Source organism: Cydia strobilella, chromosome 1 (genome assembly GCF_947568885.1).
Source record: "Cydia strobilella chromosome 1, ilCydStro3.1, whole genome shotgun sequence".
NCBI lineage: Eukaryota > Metazoa > Arthropoda > Insecta > Lepidoptera > Tortricidae > Cydia > Cydia strobilella.
The window spans coordinates 25,713,068-25,730,314 of NC_086041.1; the positions used below are offsets into that span (position 1 = coordinate 25,713,068).

Here is a 17,247-nt window from a genome sequence, read left to right on the forward strand (position 1 = left end):
TGTTCAAAATTTCACACATAATAAAGGGAAGCAATTCTTATGATTATTAGCGTGGAGACTGCGGGAATAATCCTCCGCTGTGACAAAGCCCGTGACATAATTCGAAAATTCTAATAACAATAAAATAGAATTGCTGCCGGTTTGTAAATTTAAAAATGGCAAAGGGAAGAAAATTCGGTTTCCGCACGGAGGCCGCCGTTATCGTTACTTTGGATTTACCTTCTAAGAGTGTCATGAATATAAGACGAACAAATGTTACATTAGTTCCGCGACTGGTAAATTTAAAATAATTAAATTCTTTTAAATTCCCAATTGAATTCATTTTACGCTTATCTTCTGTAAGTGCTAAAATGAGCATTATTCGCGAGTCATAATTCCTTCGTTATTACTATTAATATTACACCTTAAGACTGGCAACGACTCCAGTGCTAATTCGAGCGAAAAACGACCTAACACAATTCGAAGGAGAATGCTGGCTTTTGTTTCCCTTTTCAAAGTACGATTTTGGTCGCTTTCACCTTACCGCCCGTTTAAATTATTTCTCCAGTTTGAAGTCATAAATTTAAAGCAGACTTTAATTGTTATTTTAACTGCAAGCTTAACTTAGTCTTCACCAGTCGGGGGCGTGAAAATATGTCTAAATTCGCATCCTATGACTAATATTAATTCCATTGAAATTAATGCTACGCAATTCGCAATTTATTTTTTAAGAATTTTTATGTTTTGACATCGTTGAAATAGTTTAGTTCTTGAATATTCTAATGAACTTGACTATGTAAGAGTATTTAGTAATATGTCCACCTTTTTATTAAACATTTGTTCTAGGGTTTATTGCTGGTATTGAAAGAAACTTAACGAGAATATAGAATCAATTGCGAAATAATTTTAACAAAATAACCTTGAAATTGAATCTACCACCGACTACAATAAAAAGGTGTTTAATCTGTTTCGACAAATCTCCAAGGGCATCATGTACGAAATTTAAATATTATTGTTGTTTTTGCAGAGTGCACGAAATTGAAGGGAAATAGAATTTCGCGCCGAGCCCTGGGGGACTCCAAATCGCATTTGACTGCTGACTTTAAATAAAGCTGAAGATGTTTCCTCGAATAACTAGAGTCGGCACGGCCGCACAGGGATTAAAAATCGATCACAATACCAGCTAATTACTCACTGAACATAATTAAATTGCGTAACCTGAATCGATCCTTTTGTTTATGAGTCTTCTTGATCCTTTCAATCATCTATCGACCATTGAGTTTCGGTATCATAATAATTGTCCATAATTATATATTCCCTTGAACGGGGCGCATCGTTTTTATTGTTATTTTATTTATAAAGTAATAATTTTTTCGTCGGACGCAACTCGATCAGGTTTGAAATTTGATTGATCCGATATAAAGATCGATTTCATAATAACCGAGTGTTCCGCTTTGGTGTTGTTGCTTTTCTCTTGTTTTTGTAGATAAACGTTTTCATTGGATCGATTTTGTTTTCTGTCTGCTTTGTGTCTGAATTTGGATGATTTATTAGCCACTAATTTTGACGTAATTCGTTCAACATCTTATCGATTATAATTTAGTGCCATTAAATGTTTAAAACATAAGGATCGGGGATTGAATGGAAATTAAAAGTGGGCTGTTTAAATGTAGGTATGGTAAGTGTTGATACGGTTGGGAACATAAGATATGTTATATGTAAATGATAATAGCTATAGGTTTTGGATTGCAAAATAAGCTACCTATTTGCTGGGCGTCATATTATTTATTGTTACTGAAAAAACAAAACTGGTTTGAAGCTCGAAGAGTAGGCTACCTACAATTATCTATTTGTAAATCAAATTTGTCATTATGATTGTTACATCAATTTCATTGATATTAGCATTGCAAAATACTAAAAGGTATAAACTGGATATATCGTAATCTGTCCTTTTAGCATTACATACTTACTAGCTTTTACCCGCGACGTGGTCTGCGTGGAATTAGTTATTTGGGTAGGTAGCTCATTTTTTATTTTTATCGGGAACTTCAAGGGTAAAAAAAAAATCAGCACCCTCATTACTCATTATTTTATTTAACATTTTAGTGCATTATTTAATTTAATTAAAAATACATGCAAACATACAAAATTTAAAGTGGGCTGTTTAAATGTAGGTATGGTAAGTGTTGATACGGTTGGGAACATAAGATATACGTTATATATAAATCTGTTAAGTTTCATTATCATAAAAAAATTACTACAAGTGAGCAGTGTGTCTTTTTCTTATTGTATTAGATGGATTCTTAGTATTATGATAAAATTTACCACATAAACTTACAAAGGCAACATATGTAGTTGGGATTTCAAGCTTGGGAAAACTGTTTTCTTCGTATTTTCCCGCAGAAAGCAAAAACATTTTAATTTTTATACGACTTTCAAACGTACTTGCCTCCATGCCCGCCTATAGAAAAGCCTAAGCAGATATTTATTATATCAAGGCATACTTATTTGAAGAATATGAAATACTTCAAGAATACTTCATCACCATCATAAAAGATCAATAATATAATTTGACTATTGCTCTTTTCATATTTATATTTTTCTTTTTATATTTTTTGAAGCTAAAGTTGACAGTGTCTGATTGAATACCAAGACGCAGAAATTGGTCTAGGATATGCATCTTTTATTGGGTAGTGTAAGCAAGTCATGATGGTTATTGCGAGGTGCACGCGCGGCCGAGTACGCAACTACAGGGACCACCAGGAGCACCTAAAGGCGCCTCGCTCGCAAATCTCGAGATGGCCAGATACGCCGCATACCTACGGACCCTTAATGGCCATCCCTCGCTCGGGTAATTTACGTCGCATGTGCGAAACCACTTTTAACTAAAAGCCCTCTAAATTACACCATACACCGGGATTGATTCGGCATTAATCTCGCGCCGCTCTTGTAGATTAACTTTTTATTATAAAACATAGTTTAATAAAATTTTGATCGTAAATTCTCACGCCCACGCTGGAATGAAATTACTACTAATCTTTTTGATGTCTGTGACAGACAGAAAAAACAATTTGTATAAAATGCCTTCAATCAATATTATTAGGTATGTATTTATTTTTAGCTACAAGGCATCCGTGCCTTAAAATGATATATTTACATTCTACGTCTTATCCCAAATCTAAACCAGAATGCATTTTGAGTAAGCTTTCGATATAATTGAGAAATAAACAATGTAAGCAGATACAACGTTTCAATTTACAAGATCTGCGGTAGCGATAGCTCGTGCGATACTCATACCTTTATTCTGCTTGTTATAGCAGCGCAAGACTTGTCTGCGTTTTATATCAGATTTCTGTATGTCGATATGGGCCAGCTATCCTGCTTCCTCTTTGTACATTATATCATACTTGTAGATTTATATCATTAATTATGGTTTCTATTGACTATTCATAAAGTATATCTACATTAACTCATGTAGAATGTGTTCTTTAATACTTGTAGTCCTTGTAGGTTTATTTTAGTTTGTACAAATAAATTACATTAAAATATGCTACTTTAAGAGTTGTACATCAAAACGAAGTGCTACCGCTTTTAGCCCCAATAACAAAAGTTCTCTGTAGAAACATCTACTTTTAAAACTTCATCAATTTTGTCATGTGGTTTGCTTGAGTTAACATGCAAAGCAAACATAGGATATATATGTCGGCGGCAGATCATAAAATCAGGCATATCGAGATATTCCTAGGCATAGAAATGGCGGGCTTTCATCATATGCCTAGGAAATCTAGGAATATCTCGATATGCCCGATTTTACGATCGGCCGCCGACATAATAGACTACGACAAATGATAAATGTAAATCATAATAACTACACCACAAAGGAGGCTTTTAATATACAACGAATTAAACGCAAAAGTACTTTAATATCAAGAACAAAGTATTGTTTGCTCATATTGCAGCAGTAATTAAAATGGCAGTTCGATATGGAACGAAATAATTCAACTAGCTAATTTTCGAATCTCGTATCTCGTTATACGCTATAGTTTAAAAAGCAACTTTGTTGATGTTTGAACAGTGTTCATATTTCAAAAGAAGTCAACGAAAGCTATACAAGTTTAAGAAAGTGACAAATAGAATTCTCGTTGTATTGAACAAGATAGTTGCGGGGCTAGTAATGTTGTTAGCCTTAAGAATCACTATTCAATTGAGGTGTATCAGATATAGGCAGTTGCCAGTATTGAAATAAGTGGGTTCGGATAAATAGGTAGCAAAAACATTTACGTATCATTATTTTATAATAATAGTTTTGATAAACGTAAAATGAAAATAAATATTTAGAGCAAATCAAATTATTTTATGAAATATTATTGATTTCTTTTTTGTGTGTAATACTTCGCTTTAACTGAAATCTTTGGGCAATTCCGTAAGGTGCTAAATAAGTTAAACAACACAAGTTAATCAGACTGAACCCCCTACGATCTCCATTATATAGACGCTATGTATTACCTACCTAATTGAATAAGGGACCAAATTAAACTGTGAATGAGTATGACCTCTTTCTATTCAAATTTGCCGTATTTGTCTTTACGTATGGCCGGAATTAAGTACCTCGAATCGATGCAGAAGATTAGGGCTTGATTGAAAGTTAGAGCGCTTAGGGTAGCGAGGGTGCCTTCGATTTTCTCGGTAATATGTTTGCTGTTTAGTTACAGTTTGATTAGATACTATTGAGTTTGCATCGATGTTAGAAGGTGAGCTTTATTAAAAAGTCATGTTGCTTGATCGCAACGATAAATGGGCATATAAACGCAAAAGATTGTTTAAATTAATTAGGTGAAAAGAAGCTTGTTTCAATATTCGTAGCGACAAAGGCGCAATTGGTGGAAATTTTATATGTACAAAATTTTATTTATACAATTGTTTTATGTCTTTTGAGGTTTCATAACAATTCTGTAAGTTTAAAATGTAATTTACTTACTTCTTGGGCCATTATTTAAAAAAATCCAAATGTTGCATATAAAATTATATTTACAGACATCTAGGTACATAAAAAACTAACTGAACTAGAAGCAACAATAGTTAGGCCGGAAACAAATCGACAAGGACGAAATCTTGAACCCAAAATTGGAAGTTCCACCCCAATCATTTCCGTCAGGTTAGATTTAATTGAATGTTATGCAAATCCATTGGACTCCTTAACAATAGTACCGGGATTCCGAATGAGTTAATCCGTGTTTATATTCCTAATCGGCTCTTGCTCAAGGCTCTGTTACCGGTTTACTCACAGATAAATTTATACATACAATGCCGTTTGTACCTACACAATGAGCCGTTCATTTAACTTAAAATGTTAACGCCAACCATTTCATTATTGAAATCATCGGTTATTATTAAGTCTGAACAGTGAACGTGCAAAAATAAATTGTATCTGATTTCAATTTTAGGTATTGAACTAAGTATGTAGATATTAATTTTTTAACGTTTAAGCAAAACATGCATTTTTACGTTTAGTTTGGAGACTGTAGGCGCGAATTATCTTATTATTAGAGCCATCGTTATGTGGACTACAGTGTGTGACTTTTATAACTTAGTGAACGACAAGACCCCAAAACATTGTCATTTTCTGTTATGGAATGAAATAAGAGTAGAATCAGATTTTTCAATATGATAACGCTCTGACATAAACAATGCACTTCCTATTGTCATCACGTGATTAAAAAAAATACCGAGCTCCTAGAATGAATCTGTTGGTTAAAAAAGATCGATGTTCCTATCTAAGTATTTTACTTTTTTACATACAAAAGCGAAGAATTTACATTCGTTACCTGAAGTACAACATAGATGGAAATACTTGATTGCTCATATCAATAAAAGAAATACCTTGTACAGAAAATATAATTATTGATTAATGATAGAGGCAGATAATAGGCGATCTTGTGTCTGTTGCAAAAAGTTGTCTAACTTTAGCGTAAATGTATGATGTAAGTACCCATGTTGTGTAAGCATTATACTAAATAACCATATTTTTCTTGTTGCAGCTGAATTGAAAATGGATGTTCTTCGGGAGCGAGAAGTGAAAGACAATCTAGAACGACAACTTCTCGACGAACAGAAAATGAGAGGTAAGTCTAATATAAACATTAATGACGTAGAAGTGAGTGCAAACTAAAACCATTAAAAAAAACTCTACACGATGAGTATTTCATAGAATATCGGTAAATATACCTAATAGTTACAACCATGTTATGGCATGTTAAGATAACCTACTCGGGAACAACAAACTGCAGGCTCTGAAAAGAAACAAATAGGGAGAAACTTCAAAGCCTTCATAAATCTCGATGGCCGCGCTCCGCATTCGCCACAATTAACAGGAGATCTTGTTACAACACCATTGTCTTCATCCCCACGTTATTTATTTTCAACATTAAAACTATTATATTCTCGTATAACGCGTAGTGCCCTATGTAGCCAATTTTCGTTCCGTGCCACCGGCTCATCGCCTCCTCCGTTATTGTCTGCATAGTACAATGTAGGAGTATAATTGATACTATTTTTATAAGTATATTCACACGTTATAACTTGAGTCGGTTCTTGTTTATGTTATCTGTTTGTGTCTATGCTTTCCCAAGCTCGAGGCTTGCGTGTTACGACGTTTTCTTCGATTTATAGGTTCATTGATAGTTTTATCGCTCGCTTTGTCGTCTTTGTAATCTCCATAATTACGCCATTTATTACGACAATTTTGTTTCGCTTCGTTGAAAGCTTCATTTGTTTATATGAATACCTGACACATGTAAAAGGTTAAATTCGTAACAGTTTTTACGGTGTTGTTAATGACATGCAAATAACATTCATTCATCACTTATATTTTTGCTTAGTTACAATACAATACAATAAAAATCCTCTTTATTGCACAACCTTAGAATAAATGTACATGGAAACACAAATAATACATGAAGACAGAGGTGACAAAATGCGGCCTTATCGCTAAAGAGTAGTTACTACTATTTCTAGATATTAAATTTTTATACGTAGCTTTCAGAAAGTTATTTCTTAAAGCAGAGGCGAACGGAACAAATGATGATTTAATGAAATCACACACAGGTAAAAAAAGTATGGATATGAGTAAGTATACCTATAGGTATTATATTTAAAATGACACTGACAATTTCATATCTACACGACGGCGCGGCATATTATCGTGTGTAGGGCTCTCTTTACGGTGAAATAAATAAATTATATTCATCGTAGATTCATTGTTTGGTATCTTATCTATCACATTCAAAATTTGCACCCCTTATCCGCGCAAAGGTCAATCGCTTTCAATAAAACTACCCTTAGTACGCCAGTGAGACATTGCAATAGACAGGGAAAAGAAAACTAACTGAATGGAGGTAACCTTTGTAGAAATGTCAGGCGACACGACGACGGTGACCTAACGCCTTGAGACAAAGGGTTTAATTCTATTGACACAGACACTGCAACGAAAATCAACTCTAACGCATTGGTTATAGAGTCATTATTACTGATTCTACACACAAGACATTTTACATGTCACAAACAACATAAAGGTGGTGTAAATATTTTAACGCAGGCATTTCTCCTGTTAAATTGTAATATAAATTTAAATGTTAATAATGGGACGACAGCTCGCTGCGAGGTTGACGTTACTTTAATGAAAATAATTATTGCTTCTGTACATGTATTATAATTTAATGCAAGTAATACCGTATGCGTAGAGTCAATAAAAAGTGCAAAACGATCTAGTTCTATTAAAAGTTGCCACGGGCTAGTATGTTACAATTAGTATATTAAATTGTTAGCATATTAAATTGTTTTCTAGTCATCAATTTCATTGTCAATGCTTGCACTTAATTGCAGCTACAACTGTTAATGGATTTTGCAAAGTAGTTGGCGGTTTGTTGCAGCTATTTTTAAAAGCTTTCTGACATTTGCGACCAATTAGTGGTCGGCATTTCCTTCCTAGTTGTTTCGTTTTGCTTTTAGCTCTTATAAAGATAAACAATACAATATTTACTTGTTACTATTGATTTTGTATTACCTACTAATAAAAGCATTTTGTTTTTAATAATAATTTTAACAAATGTTATTAAGGAGAGCTTAAAATTAGTTGGATATCTACGTACTCGAGCCCACATTAGCATTTAAGTATAATAAAATATTAAATGATAATCTGGACATTAGGGGTTGGGCATAGGTGAAATCAGTTTTAAGCAATTGTGACTCAATCGACTCTCAGCGCTTATTCCTCTCTGGAATAGTTCGTAGCGGACTAGCAATTACGATAAAAGGTTTAAACGTGATGACATATCGATCACAGATGCAACAAAGAGGGAATCGAGCCTCCATACATATTTCACACGCTGAATGAACTCGATTGCAACGTGAGCAATACTGTTAATTGCCAAAAACCAATCATCAGATAGCGCTCTCTATGCGCTCGCTGTGAAATACACCTTCAGTTACAGCAGCTCACGCCACATGGCCATTTTAACCAATAGTTATATAGAGTGGGCAAGAAACTAAAGTTACGATAACATTTACTTTTGAATTTATTTGTTTAATATTTAGTTACCATTCTCTATCACGGCTTATACAGATTCACTCAACGAATAAGTTTTAACAAAGCTTCATTAACAAATATTAAAAGTCGAACTTAAACTATCGTGAGACATATTTCAAAATATATAGACCAGTATCAGTACGGTCCGAGACATGTCGCCAAAATCGACTAAAAATAATAGTGAGTGAAACCGTACTTATCTAAATATTTTGAATATTAAAAATGTCAAACGAAGCCAACATTTTGAATTTAACGGCTGTAAAATACATTTTTAGGAAAACCAGACAAAAAATATAGATGTTTATAATATTTTGCGTTTCAACTTCATTGAAGGCCATTTAAATGCAGCTCGAGCAATTTTAAAATTTAAAACTGCTGTCGATTCTGAAAACATCGCCCCGGGCTCGTAAAACATCGGAGGAAATGCATTAAAATAACGAAACTTCGTAATAACGTTTTAACCATTAACAGTTAAAGCTGGTTCATATAAATTAAAAATCTATGTTTAAAATACGATTTTCTAGTCACGTAATAAAAACTGAGTTTGTATTTTAAACACAAAATTAAGATGAAGCCTTCATTACCTATCGGAAAACGTATATGGCAAACGAAGATTGTGAAAAATGTGTTCGAAGTTGCACTAGTTTAGTTTAGTTTATTTATTTCGCAATACAATGAATACCATTAAGCAATTACTTGTCCTATAGCGATCGTCGGATACAAAAAAAAGAATTCAATTACAATTTATAAGTATTCTTATGTTTAGGAGTAATACAATGGTATATAGATCTATCACAATATAGTCATGTCAAAGTTAGCAAAACTAGCATGTAATGTAAGTATGTAACATGTCTAAGCAGGGTTTTCTCAGCAAAGTCTGTTCCGGCCATCCCATGTGCCAGTCAGCGGCCAGCAATAACAATCAATCAGGGAGGTCGATCGCACTGGCTTGAAAATTGGAATAGGCCCGAGCCTAATCAACGTCCGCGAGCAGCCATTCATAATAGATATTGTATTGAATACTGCCGTATCGCATCGGAATCTGCTGCTTCGGTAATGCGCTCCCATTTAAACAGGGATCATAGAACGATCATCTATTTAATTAATGGAAATTGTTTTAAAGGAAATGAAATGGTTTTACTTACTAAGTAAAGATAAACTTCCATGTATTCATGAATTCATCGTAGTTTACCGACTTTCCATTTACTTATTAGAGACCATTTACGTATGGTATGAACTATGCAACTCATTATAATAACATTAGTTTTATATTCAGGATCAATCTAGGTTGTCGTAAAAATTTGTCGGCAAACTATTTATCAAATCCATAATTTTTCATATTTACTAGTGAATTGACTAAAAACTAATTTACTTTAATACCTCTATCAAATATTGCCTTCCTTGTACTTATTTAAGGACGGTGACATATTATAATGTAATGACAAGCTACAATTATCTTGAACTTTGATGTAATTCCAAGATTTCCCCGTCATAACTCATCCCTGCGACCCCATATCACATGCTCTCTGTATCTGAGATGAAGTAGGTATAACTCTCATTGTACTCCAGATTGCTTAATTAAATAATATGTAGGCCGTAACATTACGGCGTCTTGAAAGGGTTCGGAATGGAAATGTTACGCCAATTATGCGAACATTATGTTGAGAATGGAGGGTTATCGATGCCTGTTTGGATGTGCCTTTGCATGGGGAATGTTATATCTTAACACATCATATAACAGAATACACGTGTTTTATTTTAGTCCCCATTTACCTATTAAGGACCTCTTTATACAGAGGTAAATGTAATAATTTAACCAAAATAATATTGATTATAATAAATGCGACGGACTTTCATTATGGTTTTAACTAAACCAATTTATTTGTATGCACGCTATTGGTCATTCCATTCCCCTTCTATTCCAAACATTATCACAGCCCGGACAGTCGAGTGATCAAATTCAAATGAAATTTAACAATCGTATCAACATACGTCAGTATCCGGCTACTAGATACATGGCAGTGACGTTTGCACCCCAGTAATAAATTCTATTACGCTGAATGACTGATGCAACGGAGTTAATACAGGGTGGATAGTTGGTTAGGTATTATAGTGTTTACTTAGATATCAGTAGAACAGTAATATCCCTAGATAGGCAACATAAATGATTATAGTTTGTCATTGACATGTAGGTGTCTAATATTCTCTTCGGTGTTTGGAAACAGAAAACTGCTTAATGCCAAAATACCATGATAATACTATTACTTATTCTGTGAAAATACTGCCTATTAAATTTATAAACATTATCCACTAAATTAAATTTCTCAGCATCGTGTACCTCTCATCGCAAAATTCAAAGGGTTAATGTCCAGCTCTCCGAAGAATCCGTAAATGAGGAACGGGTTCATAAAAATACCGACGATTCCTGCAAAGAGTCCAGTGGGAAGATATCAAAAAATATTTCCGATACACGCTAAATCCCGACCACGGTGCGACGTGCGACCTCGCCGAATACCGTGCCAGATACCCGTCGTGTACGGAATTCAATTATACTACACAGACACACTCGTATTATATCGTCTGTCTTAGGGATCTCCAGGAATCTGAACAAAGTCGTAAAGTGAATACAATTTCTTGTTTGCACATATTGATTAACTGAGAGGTTACCACGTGTTTATATATATAAAAAATGTAAATTTCCGAATCATTAAATATTCTCGCAATAATATTATTTCTTTATTTAAATAAAAGAATAACCGAATTTAGCTTACATGTATCAAGATGTAAACGTCATACGGAACCAACTCCCGTACCTTCATTGACGTTGCTGAAAGTATTTTATTGTGATTTTTGCAAGTGTGAGGTCTTGACTTTATCGGCGCTACGAAAGTTTTCGTGAACGATGCCGGGTAAATATTTACACTTGAACGTTGCAAGTCGGGCGCGTTTTTTGCTCGAGGTTCGTTTGTGGCCGGTGAAAATTGTTTCAGTCGGAACTTCGCGTAATTACGTCGCTATTTAGGACACCATTTAACATGATGAACAGCATTTACATAAGAATATCTGAGCAACTTCGCCCTAATGTCTGTTCAAAATGATTAGGTGTATAATGTAATTTCCTAGATTTATGAAGTTTTTTATGATGTCCGAATAGCGAGAAGAGCACTCCAACATCTGAATAAAATCTAACTATCCCTTGATAAATATTGAATACTCAAAATATAATAATAAAGTCGAGAACGAATCAAATGGTTCGATGTTCTGGTCAAATGAAGCGCAGTACGGCCCGCCGACCGTGAGTAATGCAAATGATTAGATTTAGTCGACTGACCAGACCAACTCACTCGCTCTAATGTACTAAATGCATTGGAGGGCACGGAAAATAAAGCCTCTGAAACCTACCCTGTGGAACTTTGACTCGGTCTCCGGGCTTCGCGGCTATACCTACTGGTAAGAGGGCGATTTCAAATTATTACCTCGTCTAAAGCTAATATTAAATTATAGACTTACTAGCTTTTGCCCGCGACTTCTGCGTGGAATCAGTAACAGCAGCTAGAGTAATCATTCAATTTGAGCATAAGCTTAATTGCTTGACATCAATCATCAACCAGGCAATTCATTAAATCTCTCAATTTCACGCCCCTTTTCACTCTTTTTAGGGATGATTTCCGTCAAAAACTATCCTATGTCCTTCCTCAAACTATCTCTATGCCAAATTTCAACTCAATCGTTTCAGCGGTTTAAGTGTGAAGAGGTAACACACAGACAGACAGACAGACTTTCGCATTTATAATATTAGTATGGATTATTTGATATGGTATTCAATAAATAAATAAAAAGATCATAGTGGTTATTTTTAATCAATGTGTCTCTTTAAAGTATGTCTTATAAAGGAGACGTGTTAAAAGAGCACTAAAGACCGGTCTAAACAAAAAGATCAATCGATTTGCGAGGCATTATACATTTCACCGCTAAGTAGAATGTGCTGTTTGGCTCGTGCCGAGCTGCGGTCACAAAGATTGACTACCTTTAAGGATAACCACTTATACTGCCCTAGACCTTATCAGGAATGGTATGGGGAGTTCTAATTGTATTCAAGGTCTTTAATTCAATTAATGAAGAACATTCACACTAACACTTTTCTGCCATACAGTAGCTACGTATTGGTAACTTAAGTCATAAAATAGCGATATGTAAAAAAACATCTACGTTTTAGTTTACTCATTCGATATTGTTATTTCATGATGTCATAAAAAGTATTTTTGAACCTCCATTATTTACCAGGACAGTGTTGTTCTACTTGAAATAAATTCCTAAAGCTAGTACCTAATGTTAAGTTACTAGTAAAAATTAAGCGAAGGGGATGATGATATAGTGTAAATTAAAACAGTGCAAACTAGACATAGGCGTTTATAATCAAGAAGATATCAGTTCCGTACACGACGTTTAATTTAACAAACCATCAACATTCGTAGCGAGATAACGAAATGGAGGAGTTTCACAATGTAAGCAACCTCGTAATTACAACTACTGTAATTATAACCTTGTAAAGTTGTAGCTCCAGACAACCGCCATGCAGGAACGATGCTAATCAAAGCCCTATTCAGATCCATTACGCAGGAAAAGCAATAAATATAACGCGTTCATAAAATCTCGCACAACAGCCGAAGTAATAATAAGATATATTACAAGAGCCAAGATTTTGTCTAATTAATTTTGTATACGTGTACTGCGGGGCTGCAATGTCTTGGGAACACAATGAGTCCGGGAAACCGAAGGTGAGTTCGTAACGAGATCCACGAAGATGCTAAATTAGAATTTATGATTGTATGTGAAATTGTGAGAACAGGTTTCAATGTGCTTATATGATCCTGTTTTCTCGTAATAAGGAGTAAAGTTTCAGACGAATCCGGTGAAGTATTGAACTTAATAATTACTGATGCGCACCTGGAAAGAGACTTTTTCAGGAATAGGCAGGTTTTATAACATAAACATTATTTATTGAAACTTAATATTAATGGCGCGTTCAGTTCCCAATAACATTTACATTAGGTATAATTAAATATAACAACGTAATATTATTATTAGGTCTAAGGTTGACGGAGACTTTAGCGACATTTGATTAAAATATACATATGTTAACAGGGAAACTGGTGGTTAGAGCCGCTTAAATAGGGTTGCGACGTAGTCGTGTCGATTTTACCACGATCGAATTGTCGATTTCGCTACAATCGAGCGCACACGCCATGTGCCGGCCGTATCGTGTGCTTGTAACCCGATACTACTTGTTGCATTTTACCTACAAGATACAGTGTACAAGTGTGGAAATAGTCCCTATATTTACTTTCAGATTGTTGACGAACTTATTGTCACGTATGATTTTTTTTAACGTTTTCATAATAAACATGTCATGTCGACAATAAAATATTATCGGTGTGGCATTAAACATAATAGCATGCCCCAGCCAATTTCACATTTCTGAAACACTTCTAAAATTTAATCATTCATAATCAGCATTCAGCAGCACTCAGCTTAAAAAGTTACTTCTACAAGGGATCTTGTCGAAATGATACCTAATGCGAAAACTATAAGGAATTAAGTTATTAGGTATTACTGTGACCCGGGTATCTATTTTAAATTTCCAATAGTTACAGGGAAACAAAGTTGTAAGTTTGCATTTTCGCCATAAGATACAAATTGCTAACCCAAGCGTGTGAACTACTGAACTGGAGTTGCGTGTTAGCGCCGGCTAGTGACTGGTCCAGTAGTTGGACCGTACTCTAAAATACACCTAAAATGTACAACACTTCTTGATGATATACTTTTTACAAAATTATGTTTCGTTCGTTAGGTATGTTATACAAGAATCAAAAGTTAAGAATAATGCCGTTGATAGATTAACGAAAGCAAAACAATCCTTTTAAAGTAGACTTCCCCAAATAGAATTTCAGCAGAAAGCTGAATAATTATCGGAAGAGTATTAAGTGGGCGCTTTAATTATAGAAACAAACAAAAACAGGAGTTTCCAGTGACTTGAAGGATTAACAAAATGAGTGAAAGTTTAATTCGCAAGTGTTTGTTGTTTAGAAGAATTTCCATTTCTGGTAACATTAATGAAGTTTGAAACCGTAGATCCGAGGTAGTAATGAGAAACAAAAGTATCCAAATCAATAAAACATAGATAATAATATAGTTAAATAAATAGTAGGTCAAGTAGACAATATTTATATCAGTGAACAAATGCTTATAATTTCTACAAAACAGACATGAGCTGGCATCAGATAAAAGTAATCTAAGTATTATTTAGTAATGTTTTGATTATTTATAAATACTTATTTTATAACTTGACAAGTTATATATGTATGAGTAGGATCCGCTCCGGACGTAGGAAACCTAATAATAATCGGGCATGGCCGACAGACCGCATCCGGTGTCTCGGGAGATATTGATCTCAAATTTTACTGTACAACGTAAACTTGCTGAACTTGGGTTAACCTGAACTTTGGGTAACGGTATCTACTCGTATTGTTATGATGTCCGAACCGTAAGCTGGAAAAAGCAGTTTTGTGCTCAAATCTATTGGATCGCTAGCGAATTTTTACTGCGCAATAGTTCAGTTCAGTTCAAATATGCTTTATTCATGTAGGCCTAGCAACAAGTAGGTAAGTAAAATTATGTATATTATCCTAAGCTTATGTATGTTATATATATATTTATATATTATCTTAAGCTAATTATCAAAACAATTTATTGATGTTAATATTGTTCCATAATAATATTAAATTATTACACAGATCAAATTTAATACTAAGAATTTCACATAAAGGTCGTCAATATATATTTTTTTTACAAAAAATATTAGTCTAGAATGTTTCTAGAATAAAATCTAAATGTCAAAAAAATCACATCAAAAGAAGTACATACATTGGAATATCCATTTCCTCATTTTTAATCAAATATACCTAATAAATAATAAGCTTTAGAAATAAGTTTACGCTTTACATAATGCTTAAATTTATTTAAGCATGTTAAAAATAAAAGTTATCAATTACTTTTTCATTAGTTTCTTGATCGTAAATTAATTAATCTTCTAATCTATCGATAAATTTTATAAACCTTTTCACTTTAGATATTTTAACACAACAAAACCATGTGTACTTAGTCGTTGTACAGAGGTGCCCTACATTTTTTTAAATTACTTTTCATATAAAAAATAAATAAAGAACTCCCAGAAAAGTGGGTTAGGTTAGGCCAGAACTACGTCCCCGCACCTGCATGAAAAAACCGCCAAATGCGAGTCGGACTAGCCCACCGAGGGTTACATACATTTTTTTTTTACAAATTTATAGTTTTCAGATATTCCCCTGTACTAGTACTACTAGTAGTGAAAGACGATATTACTTGCCTTTCATACTTCTAGGTCAACGGGAAGTACCCTATAAATTTTGATTCCCTGAGTGTCGAAATACGCCAACGAACGAAACGAACGTAACGTTGAGGAAACGGTGGGTTGAGGAATGGCAGCCACCGAAACGCGTAACACGGTCTTTCCACCGCGATACAACCGGCTGACGATTTGTTTTATTAACAATAGCATCTAAACTATCATCTGATAAAGTATCAAACGGGAGGCGATGACGCCGATGACTGAAAAGAATTTTCGTTTTTACATGTTCATGTGACCAGCTGACGGTCTTTCCAGAGCGATACAATCGGCTGACGATTTTGTTTATTTACAATAGCATCTAAACTATCATCTGACAAAGTATCAAGCGGGAGGCGATGAATTTTTTTTATAGGCTTTATTTGCTGCCATTCCTCAACCCACCAACGGAGCGGCAGCTGACGTTCACGAGGGTTCATCATACATAGCCGTTAACCACTATGCGAGTTTTCGCCCGGGAGGCGATTGGTCATAGAAATCTGTTCCTGGCCCGCGGTCTATAGGTACTGTCTTGTTTTTCGGCAGTAATAATTCTCAGCTGCTTGTGGCTCGACATATCTTTTTCGTGTAGATTCTCTCACTTCTGTTGTAAATTTGTAATTAACATTGTGTTAACTTGGAAGTTTGATTTTTTCACAGCTTCAAGGGACTGTAGACCTATATGGTTTTAATTTTAACTTGATACCTCCACGCGTTCCCGAGATAAAGGGTCTTGACAGATAGACAGACAGACGGACAGACGAACAATAAAGTGATCCTATAAGGGTTCCGTTTTTTCCTTTTGAGGTACGGAACCCTAAAAATATTGATTGTAAAGTAATACGTATGTTAAAATATAATATAACAAAAGCCATAATATACATATACAATCTGTCTTTATAATAGTTAAAATTATGTTAATAGGCATTATATCCAATAATAGTACATATAACAAAAGCAACGTATAATAAAAATTACATTATAATTAACGTAATGATATACCAATGACATTATGGCAAGTGTATGGTAAAACTATACAAACAAGTTTTATTATAAATATATTCAAGATAAACAGGCGTATTCGAATTACAGTTATTCAATCTGTTTCCGATATGATACTTACTGACCTGTCAGTGTCAAAAGTGACATTTCTTCAACCAAAAACGTTACATTTGACACTGACAGATCAGTATCATATTGGAAACAGATCGAACAACTAAAATTCGAATACGCCTGAAAGTCACAAGTATCTTCTTTTCTT

The 17,247-nt window shown here is 34.2% G+C and overlaps 1 protein-coding gene across 8 annotated transcripts in view; it reads left to right on the plus strand.

Annotated features, from left to right (window-relative positions):
• Window positions 1–17,247, plus strand: part of LOC134742441 (dachshund homolog 1) — a 203,929-nt gene that overhangs the window by 156,058 nt on the left and 30,624 nt on the right. For all 8 annotated transcript variants that reach the window (XM_063675599.1, XM_063675608.1, XM_063675626.1 and 5 more), the window contains one exon: window positions 6,018–6,101. In XM_063675599.1, the coding sequence (XP_063531669.1) occupies window positions 6,018–6,101 (84 nt within the window). The remainder of the gene's footprint in view (window positions 1–6,017; window positions 6,102–17,247) is intronic.